Here is an 18,658-nt window from a genome sequence, read left to right as displayed (position 1 = left end):
GAGCTGCGCTGCTCCACGCCTGTGAGAGAGGTGCTCTTGAGCAGCAGGAAACCATCCACAAGAGCCACATATTCGGCAAAATGGAAACGCTTCTCCTGTTGGTGCGTAGAGAGAAATCTCCGCCCTATGGAAGTTTCGGTATCCGAAATCTTAGATTATGTTTGGTCCCTCAAAGAACATGGTCTGGCCTTATCGTCGTTGCGAGTCCATCTGGCAGCTATCTCCACCTTTCACCCGGGTGCGGACGGTCGCTCCGTTTTTTCTCACCCGACGGTGTCGAGATTCCTTAAGGGGCTGGAACGGTTATTCCCTAACGTCCGTCCCCCTGCTCCAACCTGGGATCTTAACCTGGTGTTGTCCCGGCTCATGGGGCCCCCCTTTGAGCCGTTAGCTACTTGCTCCCTGCTTTACCTCTCTTGGAAGGCTGCCTTTCTAGTAGCTATCACCTCAGCTAGACGGGTGTCGGAACTCCGAGCCCTTGTGGTGGACCCCCCATACACGGTCTTCCACAAAGACAAGGTGCAGCTTAGACCACACCCTGCCTTTCTACCCAAGGTGGTCTCAGCCTTCCACGTCAACCAAGAGATTTTCCTCCCGGTTTTTTTCCCAAAACCTCACTCCTCAGGCAGGGAGCAGCAGCTCCACTCGCTGGATGTCCGTAGAGCTCTCGCGTTCTACATAGAGAGGACCAAACCCTTCCGCAAATCCCCCCAGCTTTTCGTGGCGGTAGCGGACCGTATGAAAGGGCTTCCTATCTCCTCCCAGAGGTTATCCTCGTGGGTTACGTCCTGTATCAGGACCTGTTATGACTTGGCCCATGTCCCTACGGGCCGTGTGACTGCGCATTCTACCAGGGCGCAGGCGTCGTCGCTGGCTTTCCTGGCCCGTGTGCCCATCCAGGAAATCTGTCGGGCAGCGACCTGGTCATCGGTCCACACCTTTGCTTCCCACTACGCCCTGGTACAGCAGTCGAGAGAGGATGCGGCCTTCGGAACTGCAGTGCTCCATGCCGCGACTTCTCACTCCGACCCCACCGCCTAGGTATGGCTTGGGAGTCACCTAACTGGAATGGATGTGAGCAATCACTCGAAGAAGAAAAGACGGTTACTCACCTTTGTAACTGTTGTTCTTCGAGATGTGTTGCTCACATCCATTCCACACCCGCCCTCCTTCCCCACTGTCGGAGTAGCCGGCAAGAAGGAACTGAGGAGCGGGCGGGCCGGCAGGGATATATATTGGGCGCCATGGCGGCGCCACTCCAGGGGGCGACCTGCCGGCCCACTGGAGTTGCTAGGGTAAAAAGTTTCCGACGAACGTGCACGCGCGGCGCGCACACCTAACTGGAATGGATGTGAGCAACACATCTCGAAGAACAACAGTTACAAAGGTGAGTAACCGTCTTTTAGAGGTCCTCACTAGGGCACAGCTGCTGTCACAGAAAATAATAGAGATGGGAAAAAAAGCTGTCTCTTGAGTATCCTGAGAACTAGCCACATAGGAATGGTAGGAATCCAAAGATGAGATTTAACAGAAAGACATCACCCCTTGTTTACTTAAGGCCCATTTTTTCACAATATCACAAATCATTTTTATGGAATTAAGTTTTTGGGGGGATTTTTTCAAGTATATGAATAAATATGTTGACATTGTAACACAGCTTTAATAACTATTTAATTGTATCAAGTAAATTATGCATTTCTTAAAGACTGTCTCTTAATATGCTTGCCGTATAGGAAACAGCCCTATCTTGAACTCTGAATGACTTGTAAAAATATAATGTGAAAACTGGCTATATTGCTGAATAGATCCAGTATGCCCCATACTTTGTTGTTCAATTGTGTGTATTTAATATAGAAGAAAACCAAATGTTTGTGTTTATAGATGTTAGCATTGGTAACTAATGGAACATTTGGTAAAATTTATCATTATTGCACTTACTTGAATGAACCTATTTAAGGAAATAAAATTAAATTAAATTAGCCTGACTGACTTACAGATTTAGTTCTGACACACAATCCCTGATTCATAAGCATTTTTCAGTCCCTAAACTCTCACTAATCTACTTGCTGCTGACATATTTATGGCCTTCCTATACAGCAGAATGTAATCTATTCAAATGTAAGATTACAATGTATGTTATATTAGTCACAGGAAGTTCTTATCTAGAGTAGTGATCCATTACCTGTAGAATGTATTGCTGGCTAAATTCTGTCGATGCTACTGTAGAAGGAACTGGACTGTGGAGTGCCTACCCTTACAGGTGCCATGGCTGTTTTTAAATTATGAATACTTGTCAACTCTAAGTGATGAGTTAGTGCACTTGATGCTGTTTCCAAGAACTGTGTGACCTTTCAATTCAAACACTGCTACTCAAAATGGGATTAGAAATTGTAATGGAAAGGCATATATTTTATCAGTCTCTCTTGCAATATTTTGAATATTCAAACAAAAGATGCCATTTTATTGTCCTCTGAATGTGTCAATTGATAAGTTTTTAAAAATCACTATCTTTACTTTGAAATATGCAGCAACATGCTAGTAGAACTGACAAGCTGCAAGAGAAGCTATATGAGAGGCACGTGTTAGTTCTTAATAAATTTAAAAAAAAATTGTTGCAAAAATAGGTCTAGGTTGGTTTGTTCAGGACACTGTCTCTGAGAAACTTTCTAATCGAGAAATGTACAATACCAGTAAATAGAATGATATAGAAAACATATTTGTCTATAGTAAACGTAGGCCATATTGACTGTGGTGAAGAAGTTGAGTCTTCTTTAACTATGCCTCACCTTTCTGTGTATTATAAAGATGTGTTTTCTCATTTACAGCCACCAATGTCGATTCAATCCATTGTGGTTCAAGTCCAGTGCATTAACAAAAAAGTTGGCACTGTTATCTACCATGAAGTTCGGATTGTGGTAAGAGACAGGAATGATAACTCCCCTCGTTTTCAGAAGCAGCGGTACTATGTGGCAGTAAATGAGGTCAGTTTCACTTAATATCTCTTTTTCCTTTTCTCCATTTCCTTGGTGTAGATTACAGTTGGAAAATGCTTCTTCCCATCTTCTTTCCTGTTTTCATTTAAAAAGCAAACCTTCAATTGTAAGAAACCCTTTTGTTTCTAGATCATTTTTTCTAGAAGATGTGGCATGATTATTATATTGAAACTTTTAATATGTAAGCTATTCATTTGCAAATATAGCATAAAGTTTGGCACAGCTCTCAGCAGAGTGCTTATATAGTTTTAGCTTTTAAGCATTAGGGAGCCATTCGCTGAAGAAATCGGATCCTTACATTGCATCACAATGAATAAAAGCATCAGTTAAAGTACAATAAAAAAATTTGAATATATCAACAGAATTGAACAGTGTCACAGGATAATGCTTTCCTATTACTACATAAATGCAGAGGCAAAACTGAGGAACTTGTGGAAAACAAATGCCATGTCAAGAATCTTTTTTTTAAAGAAAGAAACAATAATCCTTTGACAAAGTTGCATTTCAGTGTAAACATTTAATTTACTTCAATTCTGTACATTAAGTGGCCTCACAAATGGAATTATTTTGACTTGTTTGTATGTCAGGGAATGATTGGAACTGCAAACTATCTGAGTAAACAAGAGATCTGAGGTTTGGGGAATTGAGGAATGGAGTTTGCTATATTTGTGAAACTAAGTTATTCTGTTTACTTTCTCTCCTCTGCCTGTCTCACTTTACTTTATTCCTTTTTATTTTTATATATTAATATTGTATTAGATGACAATGGTAGCAGCACAAGGAGTAAGAGTTCCTGGCAACTCAGCTTGGTGGGTGTGACAATCAAGGTCCAGACACCCCAAGGGGAGAAAGGAAGGTTTAAACACTAAAAATAAGCAGTTAAACCAACTGATTGCGTATTATGTGATTGTGCTATAAAATCACATTGAGTAAGGCCTTTTGTGAAAGCTTGTAATGTTCTGAACTTGGTGGTCTTTGTGAGATATGTACAGACCATGGTTAAGAATATATGTATGTGTATATACATATACTTCTACCCTGATATAACGCAACCGGATATAACACGGGTTCGCATACAACACGATAAAGCTCTGACACACTGTTCTGAGCAGCATGTTAAGTGTGTCGGGCCAGACCGGGGCCAAGGGGTTCAATAAGGTGCAGAGGGTCTCGGGGGTGGTCAGGGGCTCCCCCAGGGTCTGGGGGGCAGGAGCTGTGGGAGCAGGAGCGGTGCCAGGCTTTCTGATGCCCTAGGTGAACGGCCATTTCACCGCCCCCTGCGGGTCCGGTGGATCTACCGCAGTGATGCCGGCGGGCGGTCCGCTGGTCTAAAGGCTCCAGTGGAACTGCCGCAGGCATGACTGCGGTAGGTCCGCCGGAGCCTTTAGACCAGCGCATCGTCCGCCGAAATGACTGCGGCAGCTCCACCAGAGCCTTTCCAGCAGTGGACTGTCCGCCGGCATGACTGCGGTAGGTCCACCGGACCCGCGTGCTGCCCCCGCCGGCAAAATAGCGCCCCCCAAAAATTCTGGCGCCTTAGGCCATTGCCTAGGTCGCCTAAATGGTAGTGCTGGCCCTGTGTGGGAGGGCACTTTTGGGGAACCCGTAGTCCCAGAGTGGCCCGGGGGATTAGTGGGGAACTGAGAGCAGTCCGCTCTGCTTCCCTCACCCTGGCCCCAGCTGTGTCATTCAGGGGAGTGGACTTGGAGGGAGAGATCTCCCCACACTCACCAGCAGCGGGGAAGCAGAGCAGCTGGGCTCCAATCCGTACCATTCCACCAGCTCCCAGCTGCAGCACTCCCCTTACCACTGCAGGTGAGTACAAGGGGGTTTTCTTTCCCCAACATACCTGCACTCACATGCAGCAGGAAGCAGAGCGCCGCAGCTGGGAGGTGGCAGAGTGGAGCAGGCTGGGGCCGTGTCGCTCTGCTTCCTGCTGCAGGTGAGTGCAGAGGGCGTCCTTTCCCCAACCTCCCCACACTCACCGGTGGAAGAGAGCGAAACAGCCCAATCCCAGCCAGCTCCACTCTGCCAGCTCCCAGCCGTGGCGCTCCACATCCCGCCACAGGTGAATGCAGGACCTTTCCCCAGCCGCCCCCCAGCGACACGGCTGGGGATGGCGATGGGGCAAAGAAAGTGGAGCAGACTGGGGTCACGTTGCTGTGCTTCATGCCGCAGGTGAGTACATGGGGAGGTATCCTTTCCCCAACCTCCCCGCACTCACCAACGGCGGGAAGCGGAGCACCGCGGCTGGGAGGTGGCAGAATGGAGCGGACTGGGGCCAGGTTGCTCCGCTTCCTACTGCTGCCGGTGAGTGTCTGTCAAGGGGCAGGGATGGGCAGTGGATAGGGGTCAGAGCAGTCAGGAGACAGGTGGGTTGGGTAGGACGTGGAGTCCTGGCGGTGATTAGGGATGGGGGTCTCTGGAGGGGGCGGTCAGGGAACAAGGGATGGGGGAGCAAATCAAATTTGATATAACGCGGTCTCACCTATATCGCGGTGAGATTTTGTTGTCTCCCGAGACTGCATTATATCGAGGTAGAGGTGTATATATAGAAAATGGCAACTGTGGTGCAACTTTATTACCTCACAATAAGCTGGTAGAGCGATCAGGCAGGGAGGGGCTACCTCCCACACCATTTGTTTACACAAAACTGACTTCAAGTACCCATCCATTGTACAACCCAGGGAAAGACTGGGGTGGGTGGAGGCATTAAAGTCAATGGGAAGACACTGAGACATCTTGACTATCAACCCCAGATAATTTCCCTCATTCTGAATAACCATGAGCTGTCATGCCAGAAGTGGGTGAGGGGCGGGAAAGCCATTTAATAAAGAACCTTGAATCTGAGGTGTTCATCCAGAACTTCTACCAAACCCAATAAAAATGTATGTGCAGATAACAGGTGTGGTTTTGTGCTGGGCCTCTCAGGACGCAGGAGGGAAGTAAAGGTAGCTCTATACCTCTCCTGTATTCTGGGCTGCTCCAGTGGTCCCAGTGGTTCAGCATTACAGCAGTTGTGATGCCCTGCTATTACAGCAAGAGCTATGGAGACAGGGAAGGTGGCATCATAAGGCCAGGCAGAGCAGCCACCCCTACTCTACTCCTGCCCTGGAGGAATTTCCCTGTAGCTTTTTCCTACTGCTACGGTCCCTGTATGTCACTAATGTACCAGAAAGCAGTTGTGGTTGAAATGAGAATCTAGCCCAGAATATATATTTTCCAGGCACTTGGGTATTCTTATCAAAAGAAACTGAATATTTATAAGCCTAAACTCAAGTCTTAAAACCCACCTTGTCATGGTATAATTCCCTACTCTGAACCTTAGCGTCCAAAAGATGGGGTACCAGCATGAATTCCTCTAAACTCAATTACCAGCTTAGTACTTGTAGCGCTGCCACCAACCAGGAATTCCAGTGCCTGGTACACTCTGGTCCCCCCAAAACCTTACCTGGGGACCCCTAAAACCCAGGCCTTCTGGATCTTAACACAAGGAAAGCAAACCCTTTCCCTCACCGTTGCCTCTCCCAGGCTTCCCCTCCCTGGGTTACCCTGGAAGATTACTGTGATTCAAACTCCTTGAATCTTAAAACAGAGAGGAAAATTCACCTTCCCCCCTCCTTCTCTCTCCCCCTCCCAGACTCTCCCTGAGAGAGAAAGTAATCCTAACACAGAGAGAAATTAACCTTTCTCTCCCCCTTCCCTCCTTTCTCCCCACCAATTCACTGGTGAATCCAGACCCTGTCCCCTGGGATCTCACACCAGAATTAAAAAAACCAATCAGGTTCTTAAACAAGAAAAGCTTTTAATTAAAGAAAGAAAAAACAGTAAAAATTATCTTTGTAAATTTAAGATGGAATATGTTACAGAGTCTTTCAGCTATAGATACTGGGAATGCCCTCCCAGCCTAAGTATACAAGTACAAAGTAAAATCCTTCCAGCCAAATACACATTTGAACTCCTTCCAGCCAAATACACATTTGCAAATAAAGAAAACAAACATAAGCCTAACTTGCCTTTTCTACCTAGTACTCACTATTCTGGACATATAAGAGACTGTATCAAAGAGACTGGAGAGAAACCTGATTGCACATCTGGTCACTCTCAGAACCCAAAGAGAACAACCAAATTCTAACAGCACACACAAAAGCTTCCCTCCCTCAAGATGTGAAAGTATCCTGTCCCCTGATTGGTCCTCTGGTCAGGTGACAGCCAGGCTCACTGATCTTGTTAACCCTTTACAGGCAAAAGAGATATGAAGTACTTCTGTTCTATTAATTCTTACTTATCTGTTTATGACACACCTGCAAAAGAAAATATGCTGAGGGTGACAGTACAAGGCACAAGCGGTTTCTTAGACTTCTGACCAGAAAGTTCTTTGAGACTATCTTCTTCTTGCAGAGGAATAAAATGTAGGGGTAGAAGCTCACTGCTACGTCGATTGCTTACACATGTCCATTCCAGTGTAGATATGTGTGTGCCCCTTCAGTTTCTTCTTGCTGCTTGCAGTCGGCAGGGCCCTTTATACCAGTGCTATGAGCATGCGACAACAGAGGGTGCTGGACCTGACTCAACAGATACCACTAAGGGGAAAAAAAAGTCTGGCAGCTGTGCTCAGGGTGTGTGCACATCTACATTGGAATGGACATGTGCAATACATCTTGAAGAACAACAGTTACAGAAAGGTTAGTAGCAGTTTTTTTGTTTTGTTTGTTTTTGCTTCAAGAAAACAGGAAGATTAAGTATGTGTGATCGAGACAAATAAGATAAACATAGTATGATAGGCAGCACTGGTAGTATTAAGATTACCTAAAACTTCTATTATAAGACTCTGTTTTCAGTTACAAAATGATAGTTTTTTTTCTTGAAGGTTTTAGAGAGTAATTTTAAAAAGTTATTGATAGTTTCAATTACCAGCAGAATATATTTTTCCAGTTTATTTTTTTTTCCTTTTTGGTTTACATATGAGGTATAATGAAAATATTTGTGTTTAATTAATATCAAGACACTAAAAAAAAAAAGATGTTGTGTGTATGACCTCTAAACTTTGGCAGAAAGAAATCTATTATAATGGAGATTATCCTAGATACGCATGCATGCATGCATGCATTTTATAATTATAGTCAGTATAATTACAAGAAAACTATTTGTGGTCAAAGATTAATTTATTGGACACTATCAGAAACTTCATTTTAATGAATGGAATTCCTCATATTTGAAGTCTTCTTTTTTATGTTTAAATTATCCACAAATCATTATATAAGGAATATTTTAAAAATGTAGAGAGCTCTATTTTTATTTTTATTTTAATATAATTACCAATCTTGCTAATCTGGTCTTCTGTCATGTTAAAATTATAAATTTCAAATTAACACCATATTTTAGCAGAAAGTCCTGGAGGAACTGGACCCAATATATCTTGCATGTCTTCTCTTGTTTTGTACCGTTGTGCACAGGCTTTCATCTTCATTCACACTAGAAGACATCAAGTGTTACATTAAGAGAAGATAAGAATTTGCATAGTCAAATATATATGAATTTCAAAGTCTCCTTTAAATTCAGGAACGGGTAGCAGTCTCTTTCAATACATCTCTTCTAACATCTGGAAACTTGAAATGTGTTTTTAAGAATCTGTGGGAGTAGAATCTGGGACTATAGGGATGCTAGGCTACTGATGCTCCTGTATCACGATTGGAAGCTTAGGCAGGGTTTCACCTGTAGGCCCTGTGAGGCTGGGCTCTGCAGGAAGTACTGCCCAGCAGTAATAAACAACTCAGCTAACTTTTAAGTGGAAGAATTGACATCGAAGGTGAATAATCCACTTACCAACTTTCCTCTACAACTAATTTACATGCAAAAATTCTGTTGATTGTAATGACTCATTTATATGGGGGAGCTTAAACATGTGTCAGTTCTCATATGTAGAATCCTTCGTCCCACTGTCACTGCTCTTTAAAGATTTTGGGGCTGCATGATAGCTTCAACATCAGTTCTTGAAAGGCTCCCCATGGCACTACTGCATTGGCTCCACTGTGCACTGAGGTAGCACTGCCAAGGTAACTGAACCACAAATACCTTGTTTCTTACCTTGTTTGTATTTCTTCTAAGTGTAACCGTAACTCTGGATGTCTGGATTTATATTGCATGGTTTTGAGAGAATTTCAGCTTCCGTGTAATGTGTTTCATCCTTACGTTGCTGTTACAAATTCTCAACCTTATCTCCATTTTAATATAGTTTTTGTTTAGAATATAAGAATGAATTCATCATTGACTAATACAATTTAAAAGCTAGGTTAGCAGTTTTATAATAAGGATAGAGTAGTGCCTTGTAATTAATGAAGATTTTTCTCTTCTTGGAAACCAACATTTTTTGGCTAGTGTTCAAGACTATGTATGTCATTTGAATTCTTCACTTGCAGAGAATGAAGCATTTATGCAGTACTGTTTCTTGAACTCTGATTGTCTAAAAATATTGGCACTGATACTGCTGGTAATTACAATTTAAGCTGAATTTACTTCACTTTCAATGTAATTACTCAAGTCTTTTTCCGTATGGTATTGAAGTAATTAATCTCTTTTGGTATACATCATCAAAAGTGCATTAGTTCGCAATAATTACTTGTAAATCTTATTTTGTTCTGCTGTGTGACCCACTGTGCCAAATTCTTCTCTCTTTCTAACTTTACATTCTCTTGTTATTTGCTTATTAATATTCTCAGTGTGTTATGAAGGTGATGAATATATCTATCAGAATGTATCTTCCTAATGCACATAAATAATTTCAGCAATTTTATTTGTTTAAAGTTTCCTGTGTAACTTTCACCTATGGAAATAGAAAGCTTACTGTAAGTTTTTCCTCTTTGCTTAGTCACATTCTTAATTCCAAGATTTTTTTTTCTTTCTTTTTCTTACTGTATTTGTTTCCTGTCATTGCTATTGTTTGCAATACATTGCCTTCTCCACAAGGACAGATCATCTCAGTCTTGTTACTAGTGGTGATAATGGCTTCCTTTACAAATGTCTATAGTTTACCCAATGTAAGGCCAGGCACCCACAATGGCCATCAGTAATCAGTTTGGAATACTGTTTTGATGTCTGTCTTTTTGGAAAATGTTAATGCCTTCCTAGCAGCTCAAATATCTAGAAACAAAACTTGCTTGTTTTTTTTTGGTTTGTTTTTTTGGGGTTTTTTTTAACTGCAAGATATTGCAGGTAGAGAATAAGCATGTCTGATGGTTAGAGCAGAGGTCTGAGAGTCAGGTCCAATGGTTTCTACTCCCGGTTCTGTGTCTGATTTGTATCACCATAGGGACGTCAGTTAACTTTTCTTTTCTTCTCTTTATCTTCCTGTACAGAGCTGTTGTGAGGTTTAGCTAATATTTTAAAGTGTATAGCAGTGTAGAGCAGTGTGCCAGGATCCCCGGGGTGCAACCTGGAAATGGGGTAGTGCTGTGCCCCCTTAACTTTCCAGCCTGGGCAGTCTCTCACAATGCTTTGCTAGTGACAAGCAGAAAACACCTCCAGGTGCTGTTATCCCTCAGCACGAGAGCAGGTGGAGCCCACAACGAGCTATATTGCATGAAGTCACCCAAAGCCTCTCACGAATCACATGGAGAAAGGCATCAGCCAGTTCCCGCCAGCTCCACAGCCTTACATCCCGGAGTTGTACCATCTTACACTGGTCTGAAGCTTGGCCAGTATAAGTTTATTAACCAGTCTGCCCCTCTCTCAATGTGGAGAGGACATGCACCTGCTTTGTAAATTGAGCTGAGATTTCCCAAGCACTTCAAGCAAAATACACTGTTTAGGTAAAATATAAAACAGATATATTAACTATGGAAAGATAGATTGTAAGTGACTGAAAGTGATAGGCATAAGAAGGTCAGAAATAGTTACCAAAGAAAACAAAAGATAAATGCAAATCTAAATCTTAAACCTTATTACACTATGCAGTATGTAAGTCAGCAGTTTTTTCACCCCACCGGATGTTACAGTTCATAATACACTGGTTTCCCTCTTAAACCTGGACCAGTCTCCTCAGGTGAAGTTGTCGTCTTCCTGCTCTGTTGCTGCCAACATAAGTGTAGGAAGAAAAAACCGAGTCCCTCATTTTGTGTTCAGTCCAAGTGCCAAGAAGACACTTGCCCAGACATCCCGGTGAGCTTTGCTGAGTCACAGTAATCAAGTAAACCCCCATAGTGTGGACTTGTGCAATTGAACTATTAGTTGATTAATGGTCAGCCAACTGATAGTAGAGATTCTCAAACTTATGACATATTTCAGTAACAACCATACAGCAAAATCTCATAACTTCATACACACTAATGATATACATATTTGGACAGAACAGCTTGTTTCAGCACATCATGACCTTTCATGTTGTATCTTACATGGCATGTTTTGCATGAAACCTCACAACCATATATGACTGATGAATATGGGGGTTACAGGGTGCCATTTTGAGGTACAGTATGTCACAAGCAGCCTTATTTGTCTTTGCTGAAAAGATCTAGTTACCACTAAAGTCAGTGAAAAAACTTCCATTGGCTTCATTGTGAGGTGAACAGGGTCTCTTCTTACATTGTTCTGGTGGAGATTTTTGTATTAATTACACTGCTCTACAGCCAAAATGCTTCTGAAATAAATGTAGTCCAACTTTACTAATTCTGGGTCACTAAGAACAAAAATGATGCTTAAAATTGTTGGTTGGCTCTAGTTTTCAAGATATGCTATTGGGTCAGTATATACGACCCTTGACTTGGGAATGGCAGAGGATAAGTGAGTTATAAAGGGAAGGGATCTCAATTTAAACCAGAAATGACTAAAATACATCTTTGACTGGATCTATGAATAAATCTATGACTGGGTTTGGACAGTACTTGCTTTTTAGGCATAACAATGAATGATGCAATCTGAAGCTAGTATTGCATCATACATGATATGACGTGCATCATGTTATTCCTAGAAGTCATGGATGATACAATCATAATGAAGCTTACATCACTCTGCTGAACAAATTGCCCTATATCAGCTCTAGAAATCATACAGTGTCATGCTCTCTTATTTGTTAGTGTTTGATTTTGCAAAGGGACACATTTCTGTTTAGCCAAAGTGAGCAGAGATGCCTCGTACTTGTGTGAACAGTGCAGATAGCTTCTGCTATGTTTGTGGTGAAGTGACTTTTGCATCACAAAAGCGCAGTCTAACCACTATGGTTAAGAGAGCCTATCACCTTTCTTTTGGCTGCAAAATTGGAGATCAGGACAAGAGGTGGGCCCCACACATATGCTGCAAAACTTGTGCAACAAATCTTCACCAGTGGTTGAACAGGAAAAGGAAATCTATGCCTTTTGCAGTGCCAATGATTTGGAGAGAGCCAACAGATCATACCAGCAATTGTTACTTCTGCATGGTGCCTCCAGTTGGGAAAGGTGTGTCAAAGAAGAAAAAGTGGACTGTGCATTATCCAAACATTCCATCAGCTATATGCCCAATACAACACGGAGAAGGACTGCCGGTTCCTGATGCACCAGAATCATTCTCACTTGAGTCAGACGAGGAAGAGGAAGAGGATGAAACTTCTGGTCCTGAACCATCAGTGTCACAGGACCCACCTTTTCTCCCATCCTCCTCCTCTGAACACCTCATAACACAAGGTGAACTGAATGACCTTGTCAGGGATTTGGAACTACCCAAGAGTAAAGCAGAGCTGTTGGGCTCCAGACTATAGCAGTGGAATCTCCTGGCAGGCTATCAGGGCAAATGGAGCCCATCAATGCTTGCAGACTATTGCTGGACAGTGACAAGAGATGCTCCATTGAATGAATACAAGAGACAAGCCAAGAAGCGCCGAGTAGACACTGAATAGGACTGAACTATGTACAGAATAGTTTTTTGTCTTTTGGTTTCATAATAAATTTTATTTATATAACCCTTTTGCTGATTTTTAAAGTGTTACATAAACAGGACAGGTGAAATATTATCATGTAAAGCAACCATAAACACATGAAAAGACCTAGGTTTACAATTTATGATTAAAACTCTACTATCTACACAATATAATAGACATAAAATGTAAGAACTTAAATATCTTAGAAACAGTAGCCAATCAGTTGTTTTAATTGTCATATTTGAATTCAGCACATCAAAATACATAATAAATATCACATTTTATCTCTGAAGCAGACGGCTTCTCAAAAATTGTAGACCAGTGTTATAGTATATATTTTACAATAATTATACTTAAGAAAATCTATATATAGTATCATATATCTGTTTGGAAGATGTGTTCATTACATTCTGATCACTGGACTCGGTGAGGAATAGGCCATCCCCAGGATCTTTATTGGGAAGGTATGTGCGCCATCTCGCAAAAGAGCCCTTTCCTTTCTCCCCACCAGGACATATTTGGAGATTGTGAAATGGCTGAGGCTGGACAGAGTGTAATAGTGCTTCAGTTATCCTAGCCACTCTTTGGTCATGTGGGGTTAGGGGGTGGGAATATGTTTGCAAGAGCTGATGGGCTCCAGTGAACAGCACCCCATTTGTTTAAGAATTTCCAGTCTCACAGCAAACATTCTTTGAGCTGAAAACTACCCCACTTCATCTGCCCTGTTAGCCTGTGAAGCAAAAAAAAAATGTAGCTTTTACCTCAATATAATTAGATGAGGTAAACCCCAATTGGAGAGAGTCAAGGGCAATCCTAATAAACTACATTCAAGTAAAAACTAGCTTTGCCTTGTGTCTACTAAAACTTTACATCAAGAAAGCTATCTCCAGTTAACAGTGTCATTCCAGAAACACCTCTTTTTCCAGTGAAGACTTGAACTTTCCTCTCATCTGTACCCTCACTCCTCTTCCCAGGGAAGAGTGAAGGGATTCACCATTTGGCTGAATCTGAAATTAAATAGTGGAGGTTTGGCTAAGCTAGCCAACCATCTTTCCATGCTGGTATTTTACGAGGCTATAGTATTTTGGAATGAAATGGACAAAATAATATCTGGAAGTTTGGTGGGGATTGACATTAAAGTGAAGAAAGTTGCAGACTGCTTCAATACATCCACTCATGCAGGTAATCTAGAGCTGGGTGGAAACCTTTAGACAATAGAGGTTTTTGTCAGAAAATGTCACTTTCTTATAATAGAAACTTCATGGAAACATCTGTTTCTATGAAAATTTCGCCAAGAAGGTATTTCAGGTCCTGGATGGAATTTCTGGTCAAAAGGGGAGAGAGCAGCTGAGTGTCTAACCATCTGGCTATAGAGTTCAGACAGTGTCTCTCTCTCTCTCACACATGCACCCAGTTAATATTTTCTTCATTTATATGAAGTGGAGCAGCTGCAGCAGGAGAGACTGACTTTTTAGCTCAGTGTTCAGAGCACTCACCTGAGATCGGAGACGCAGGTTCAAGTCCCTGATCTGAATCAGGTGAATGCCCTAACCACTGAGCTATTGGCTATTCTGGGCTGAGTGTGTCTCCCTTTCTGATTGTTTTAGAGAGATTTTTAAAAGGTCTAGTTTATTCCAGAGTAGAATGAAAACAAATGTTAAAACCTAATTTTTGGCAAAAGAGAACTTTATTTAATGGCCACCCCTAATATCCTCATTCTCTTGCATGTCTTGATCAAGGAGGGTTAGCATAAATTTGAGGTGATGTCATCATCTTGCAGCAGTCACTTTAGAAAGGCTTCACGGAAGAAATTTTTGGAGAGAGGTTTTCCCACTGGAAGTGGGGCCAAAAGGAAGAAAACGTTCAAATAACAGCGCAAGCAGAAAGAAGGAAAGTTTGAAATAAAGGATGGATGAGGCATGGAGAAGGATAAACCAAAAGCTGAGATGTGAGCATGTTGGTTATGCAGAGGCCTGTACCAAATGTCTTTGAGGCAAACTTAAATACACATAAAAATGGTGTGGTTGATTTTGTGCTCAAAATAATAAAGCATCTTTTTTTCTTTAGAGACTCTGAGCATCCATCTTCAAACACATTAATTTGGCTGTCAGTCTGAAAAAAATTAACATATACAGTCACATTTTATGTGCTACACTGAGCTTCCCGGTTTGTTTTTTTTCCACTGAAGTAATAAGTAGAAGGAGTTTGTAGTTTTTTAGAACCAGCTTTCCCTAATATTCTCTACCCTAGGGAAAGGCCAGTAGTTCACAAGCTATTTTACAGTGTACTGTCAGAAGGAAATTGGTATGAAAGCAATTTTGTATGACAGAAGAGGTCATAAGAACATCCCATACATCATCTCTGGACTGATTACCAAAACATATTGGTGGCTTATTATCATGACATAGCATTGCCATTTGCTATACAAAATCCATTACTGTTTGTTAAACAGTAAGCAGTATGGCTGTGAATTTCTGGAGGAAAGATTTTTTCCCTTAGTTTCTGCAGTAGATGTTTAGAATAGAATATATTTCTATATAACCACCTACTGTTATATCAAATTGCTATTTTGGTGCTCTTTACAGGAAAGTTGCTCTCTGGAATTATGTATTTCAGGGTCTAATGTGAAATATCTTAATAAAACATTATCTATTTGGTTTCTGCTTTGGGCATTACTTTGTAACATATGGACACCAGAAAACTAAATTCAAAAATCTTTGTCTTGAAGACAGAATTGTCTAATAAGGAATCAGATAGTCTCTGTAACTTCTCCTTTAATGAGAGGTGCAGTAAGTAAACATATGTAATTTTGCCTGTTGTTTGTTAGGTCAAGAGTGAGATCTATTCAATAAATAAGAATACCTTAATATTTGTACTCTTCCTACAAGGATTTCCCTGAATGAGGTATCGTTCATGCCCAGTTCCAGCTCCCATTGTGGCCAATGGGAATTGGATCAGGCCCTCGAAGCACACTTTAAAAGCTGAACTGTGGTTGAGGCGGCTATCTTCTTTATACTGAAGAGATAAAATGACTGTTGTGATCGCAATCTACTCCCTTCAGCAGAAAACCTTCATAAATTTGATAAAACTCAATAAAATTGGAAGATGTGTGTGTAGAAAGCTGGTGCAGCTTTTGTCTATACTGTGCCAATCTCTAATGGATTATATTAATTTCGCCTCCTAGTTCATCAAGTTCATTCTGGAGGTGCACATGAAACTTGTAGTTCAGATCTGAATGTAAACTGATCCAAAGTCTGAAGAAATCCCGATGAGGGATTTGGGCAGCCCTAAAGTTTGAATCTGTATTGAAATTTCGCTAAAGTTCCTGGGGTGTTCAAATGCAGGGTTTTGGTTCAATCTCCTTTCTAATTTATTCATATTGTATAGAATAAAATACAGAGAAAAGGAAGAGAAAAAGAATAAATATATTCTAGGGCCAGAAGTGAGGGGATGTCCAATACCACCTTTTGAATCAGATATCAAGCTAGCAGACTAATGGAATTCACATTGCTAAATTCATGAAGGTTAGCAAATCTGTACTGCTTTAATGCATTATATCTAGAATAAATCAGAACTGCAGGCTTTGACCTTTGCAGTTATAACATGCAACTGTAATTCATTTATTTTATAGTACCAAATCATTCCTTTTGGAATGTGGGTTCCTTTTACATTTTCCATTTACACAACTATGTCAGTTTGAATATAATTCAGCAATGGGGTTTAAACTGACAGAACCCTTCATCATTTTATCTGGTGAATTTTTATTCTCTTCACCCTTCCACCTTAAGTCCAAAATGGATTTTTATTTAATAGTATAGGAACAAGAAGAGAGAGAGAATTGAATTGACTGTGATCACCAATAAAATCTTCAAAATGTTACCTTTTTCCTGCTTAATGGTACTATAGTATTCATGTACTTCTTACAGGGAATCTGATGGGAATGTTAATGAACTGCAAATGACAAGTTTAAAAAATTCAGTGGTGACTGTATTGCCAATTTGTAATAACTTTTGTATGACTTTCTTGAAAGAAACATGCACAAGGGAAATGAAATGTACTTCATGTTTGAAAGTTAACATTGTCAACGGCATTTGTTTTTCAGGGGCCAGAGAATGCAGAGATGAAACAAGCCTATTTCAGTAGTAGCCTTAAGAAATACAAAATGTCACATCGTCTCCCCTTAATACATTGACAGCTTGCACTCACAGAACTGCAAATATAGTAAAATAAATGATTAGATAGACACAGATTTTAAGACCATTTTCAATGTGTAATGCAGTGACCACAAAGCTTTGTCTAAGTGAGAGCTTCATTAGCAACTTACTCTGTACTAAACAAATAACAGCCACCACTGCTGATTAATATTGGTATGGTCTATAGAGGCTACAGGTTCCAGCATACGATTCCACTTTGCGACTTAAAAACATGGAACATTGCATGTTGGAGTGGTAGTTTCTTTGGGCTGCATGTCTACGGTTCAAGATAAATGGTCTGGGATCACATTGTAAATTACACAGTAGTAAGTCACCAGGATCAGATGGTATTCATCCAAGAGTTCTGAAGTTATGAAATTGCAGAATTACTGTGTTATGTAACGTATTGCTTAAATCAACCTCTGCACTAGGTGACTGAAGGATAACTAATGTAACACCATTTTTAAATGGCTCGAGAGGCGATCCTGGTAACTGTAGGACATAAGCTTATCTTCAGTACCAAGCAAATTGACTACAATAAAGAACAGAATTCTCAGACATATAGAATAATACAATATATTGGGGAAGAGTCAACACATCTGTTGTAAAGGGAAGTCATGCCTCACCAATCTATTAGAATTCTTTGAGGGATTCAACAAGCATGTGGACCAGGGTGATCCAGTGGATACAGTGTACTTGGAGTTTGAGAGTTTTTGACAAGGCCCTCACCAAAGGCTCTTAAGCAAAGTAAGCAGCCATAGGATAAGAGATAAGGTCCTCTTGTGGATCAGTAACTGGTTAAAAGTCAGGAAACAAAGGGTAGGAGTAAATGGTCAGTTTTCAAAAGGGAGCGAGATAAATAGTGGGATCCCCCAAGGATCTGTACTGGGACCAGGACTGTTCAATATATTCATACATGATTTAGAAAAGGGGGATAAACAGTGAAGTGACAAAGTTTGCAGACAATACAAAATTACTTATGATAGTTAAGTCAAAAGCTAATTGCCAAGAGTTACAAAGTGATCTCACAAAACAATATGACGGCGCACAAAATGGCAGATGAAATTCAGTGTTTATAATTGTAAAGTAATGACTTTGGAAAATATAATCCCAACTAAACATGCAAAATACAAAATGATTAGGTCTAAATTAGCTGTTACCACTTGAGAGAGAGCTTGGAAACTTCATATACAGTTCTCTGAAAACATCCACTCCATGTGCAGTAGCAGTCAAAAAGCTAACATATTAGGAATCATTAGGAAAAGGATAGAAAATAAGACAGAAGATATTGCAATGCCACTGTATTAAATCAATGTTATTCCCACACCTTGCATACTGTGTGCAGTTACAGTCTCCCCATCTCAAAAAAAGATGTATTAGAACTGTAAAAAAATAGAGGACGAAAAATGTTTAGGAATATGGAAAGGCTTCCATATGAGAAGAAGTTAAAGATGGGATGTTGTGAAGGCCAAAAGTATAACTGGGTTCAAAAAATAGTTGGAGCTATCCTCCATGAACTTATCTATCAATGGCTATTAACTAGGATGGTCAGGGACACAACCCTATGATCTGAGTGTCCCTAA

At 41.0% G+C, this 18,658-nt stretch overlaps 1 protein-coding gene across 5 annotated transcripts in view; it reads left to right on the top strand.

Annotated features, from left to right (window-relative positions):
• The window catches only part of PCDH15 (protocadherin related 15), a 1,497,017-nt gene that overhangs the window by 989,477 nt on the left and 488,882 nt on the right, over positions 1-18,658 (top strand). For all 5 annotated transcript variants that reach the window (XM_030569599.1, XM_030569597.1, XM_030569596.1 and 2 more), the window contains one exon: positions 2,826-2,981. In XM_030569599.1, the coding sequence (XP_030425459.1) occupies positions 2,826-2,981 (156 nt within the window). The remainder of the gene's footprint in view (positions 1-2,825; positions 2,982-18,658) is intronic.

This window comes from Gopherus evgoodei, chromosome 7 (assembly GCF_007399415.2).
Source record: "Gopherus evgoodei ecotype Sinaloan lineage chromosome 7, rGopEvg1_v1.p, whole genome shotgun sequence".
Classification (NCBI taxonomy): Eukaryota; Metazoa; Chordata; order Testudines; family Testudinidae; genus Gopherus; species Gopherus evgoodei.
Note: the sequence above shows the minus strand (reverse complement) of the source record. Positions and strands in the feature narration are given on the sequence as shown.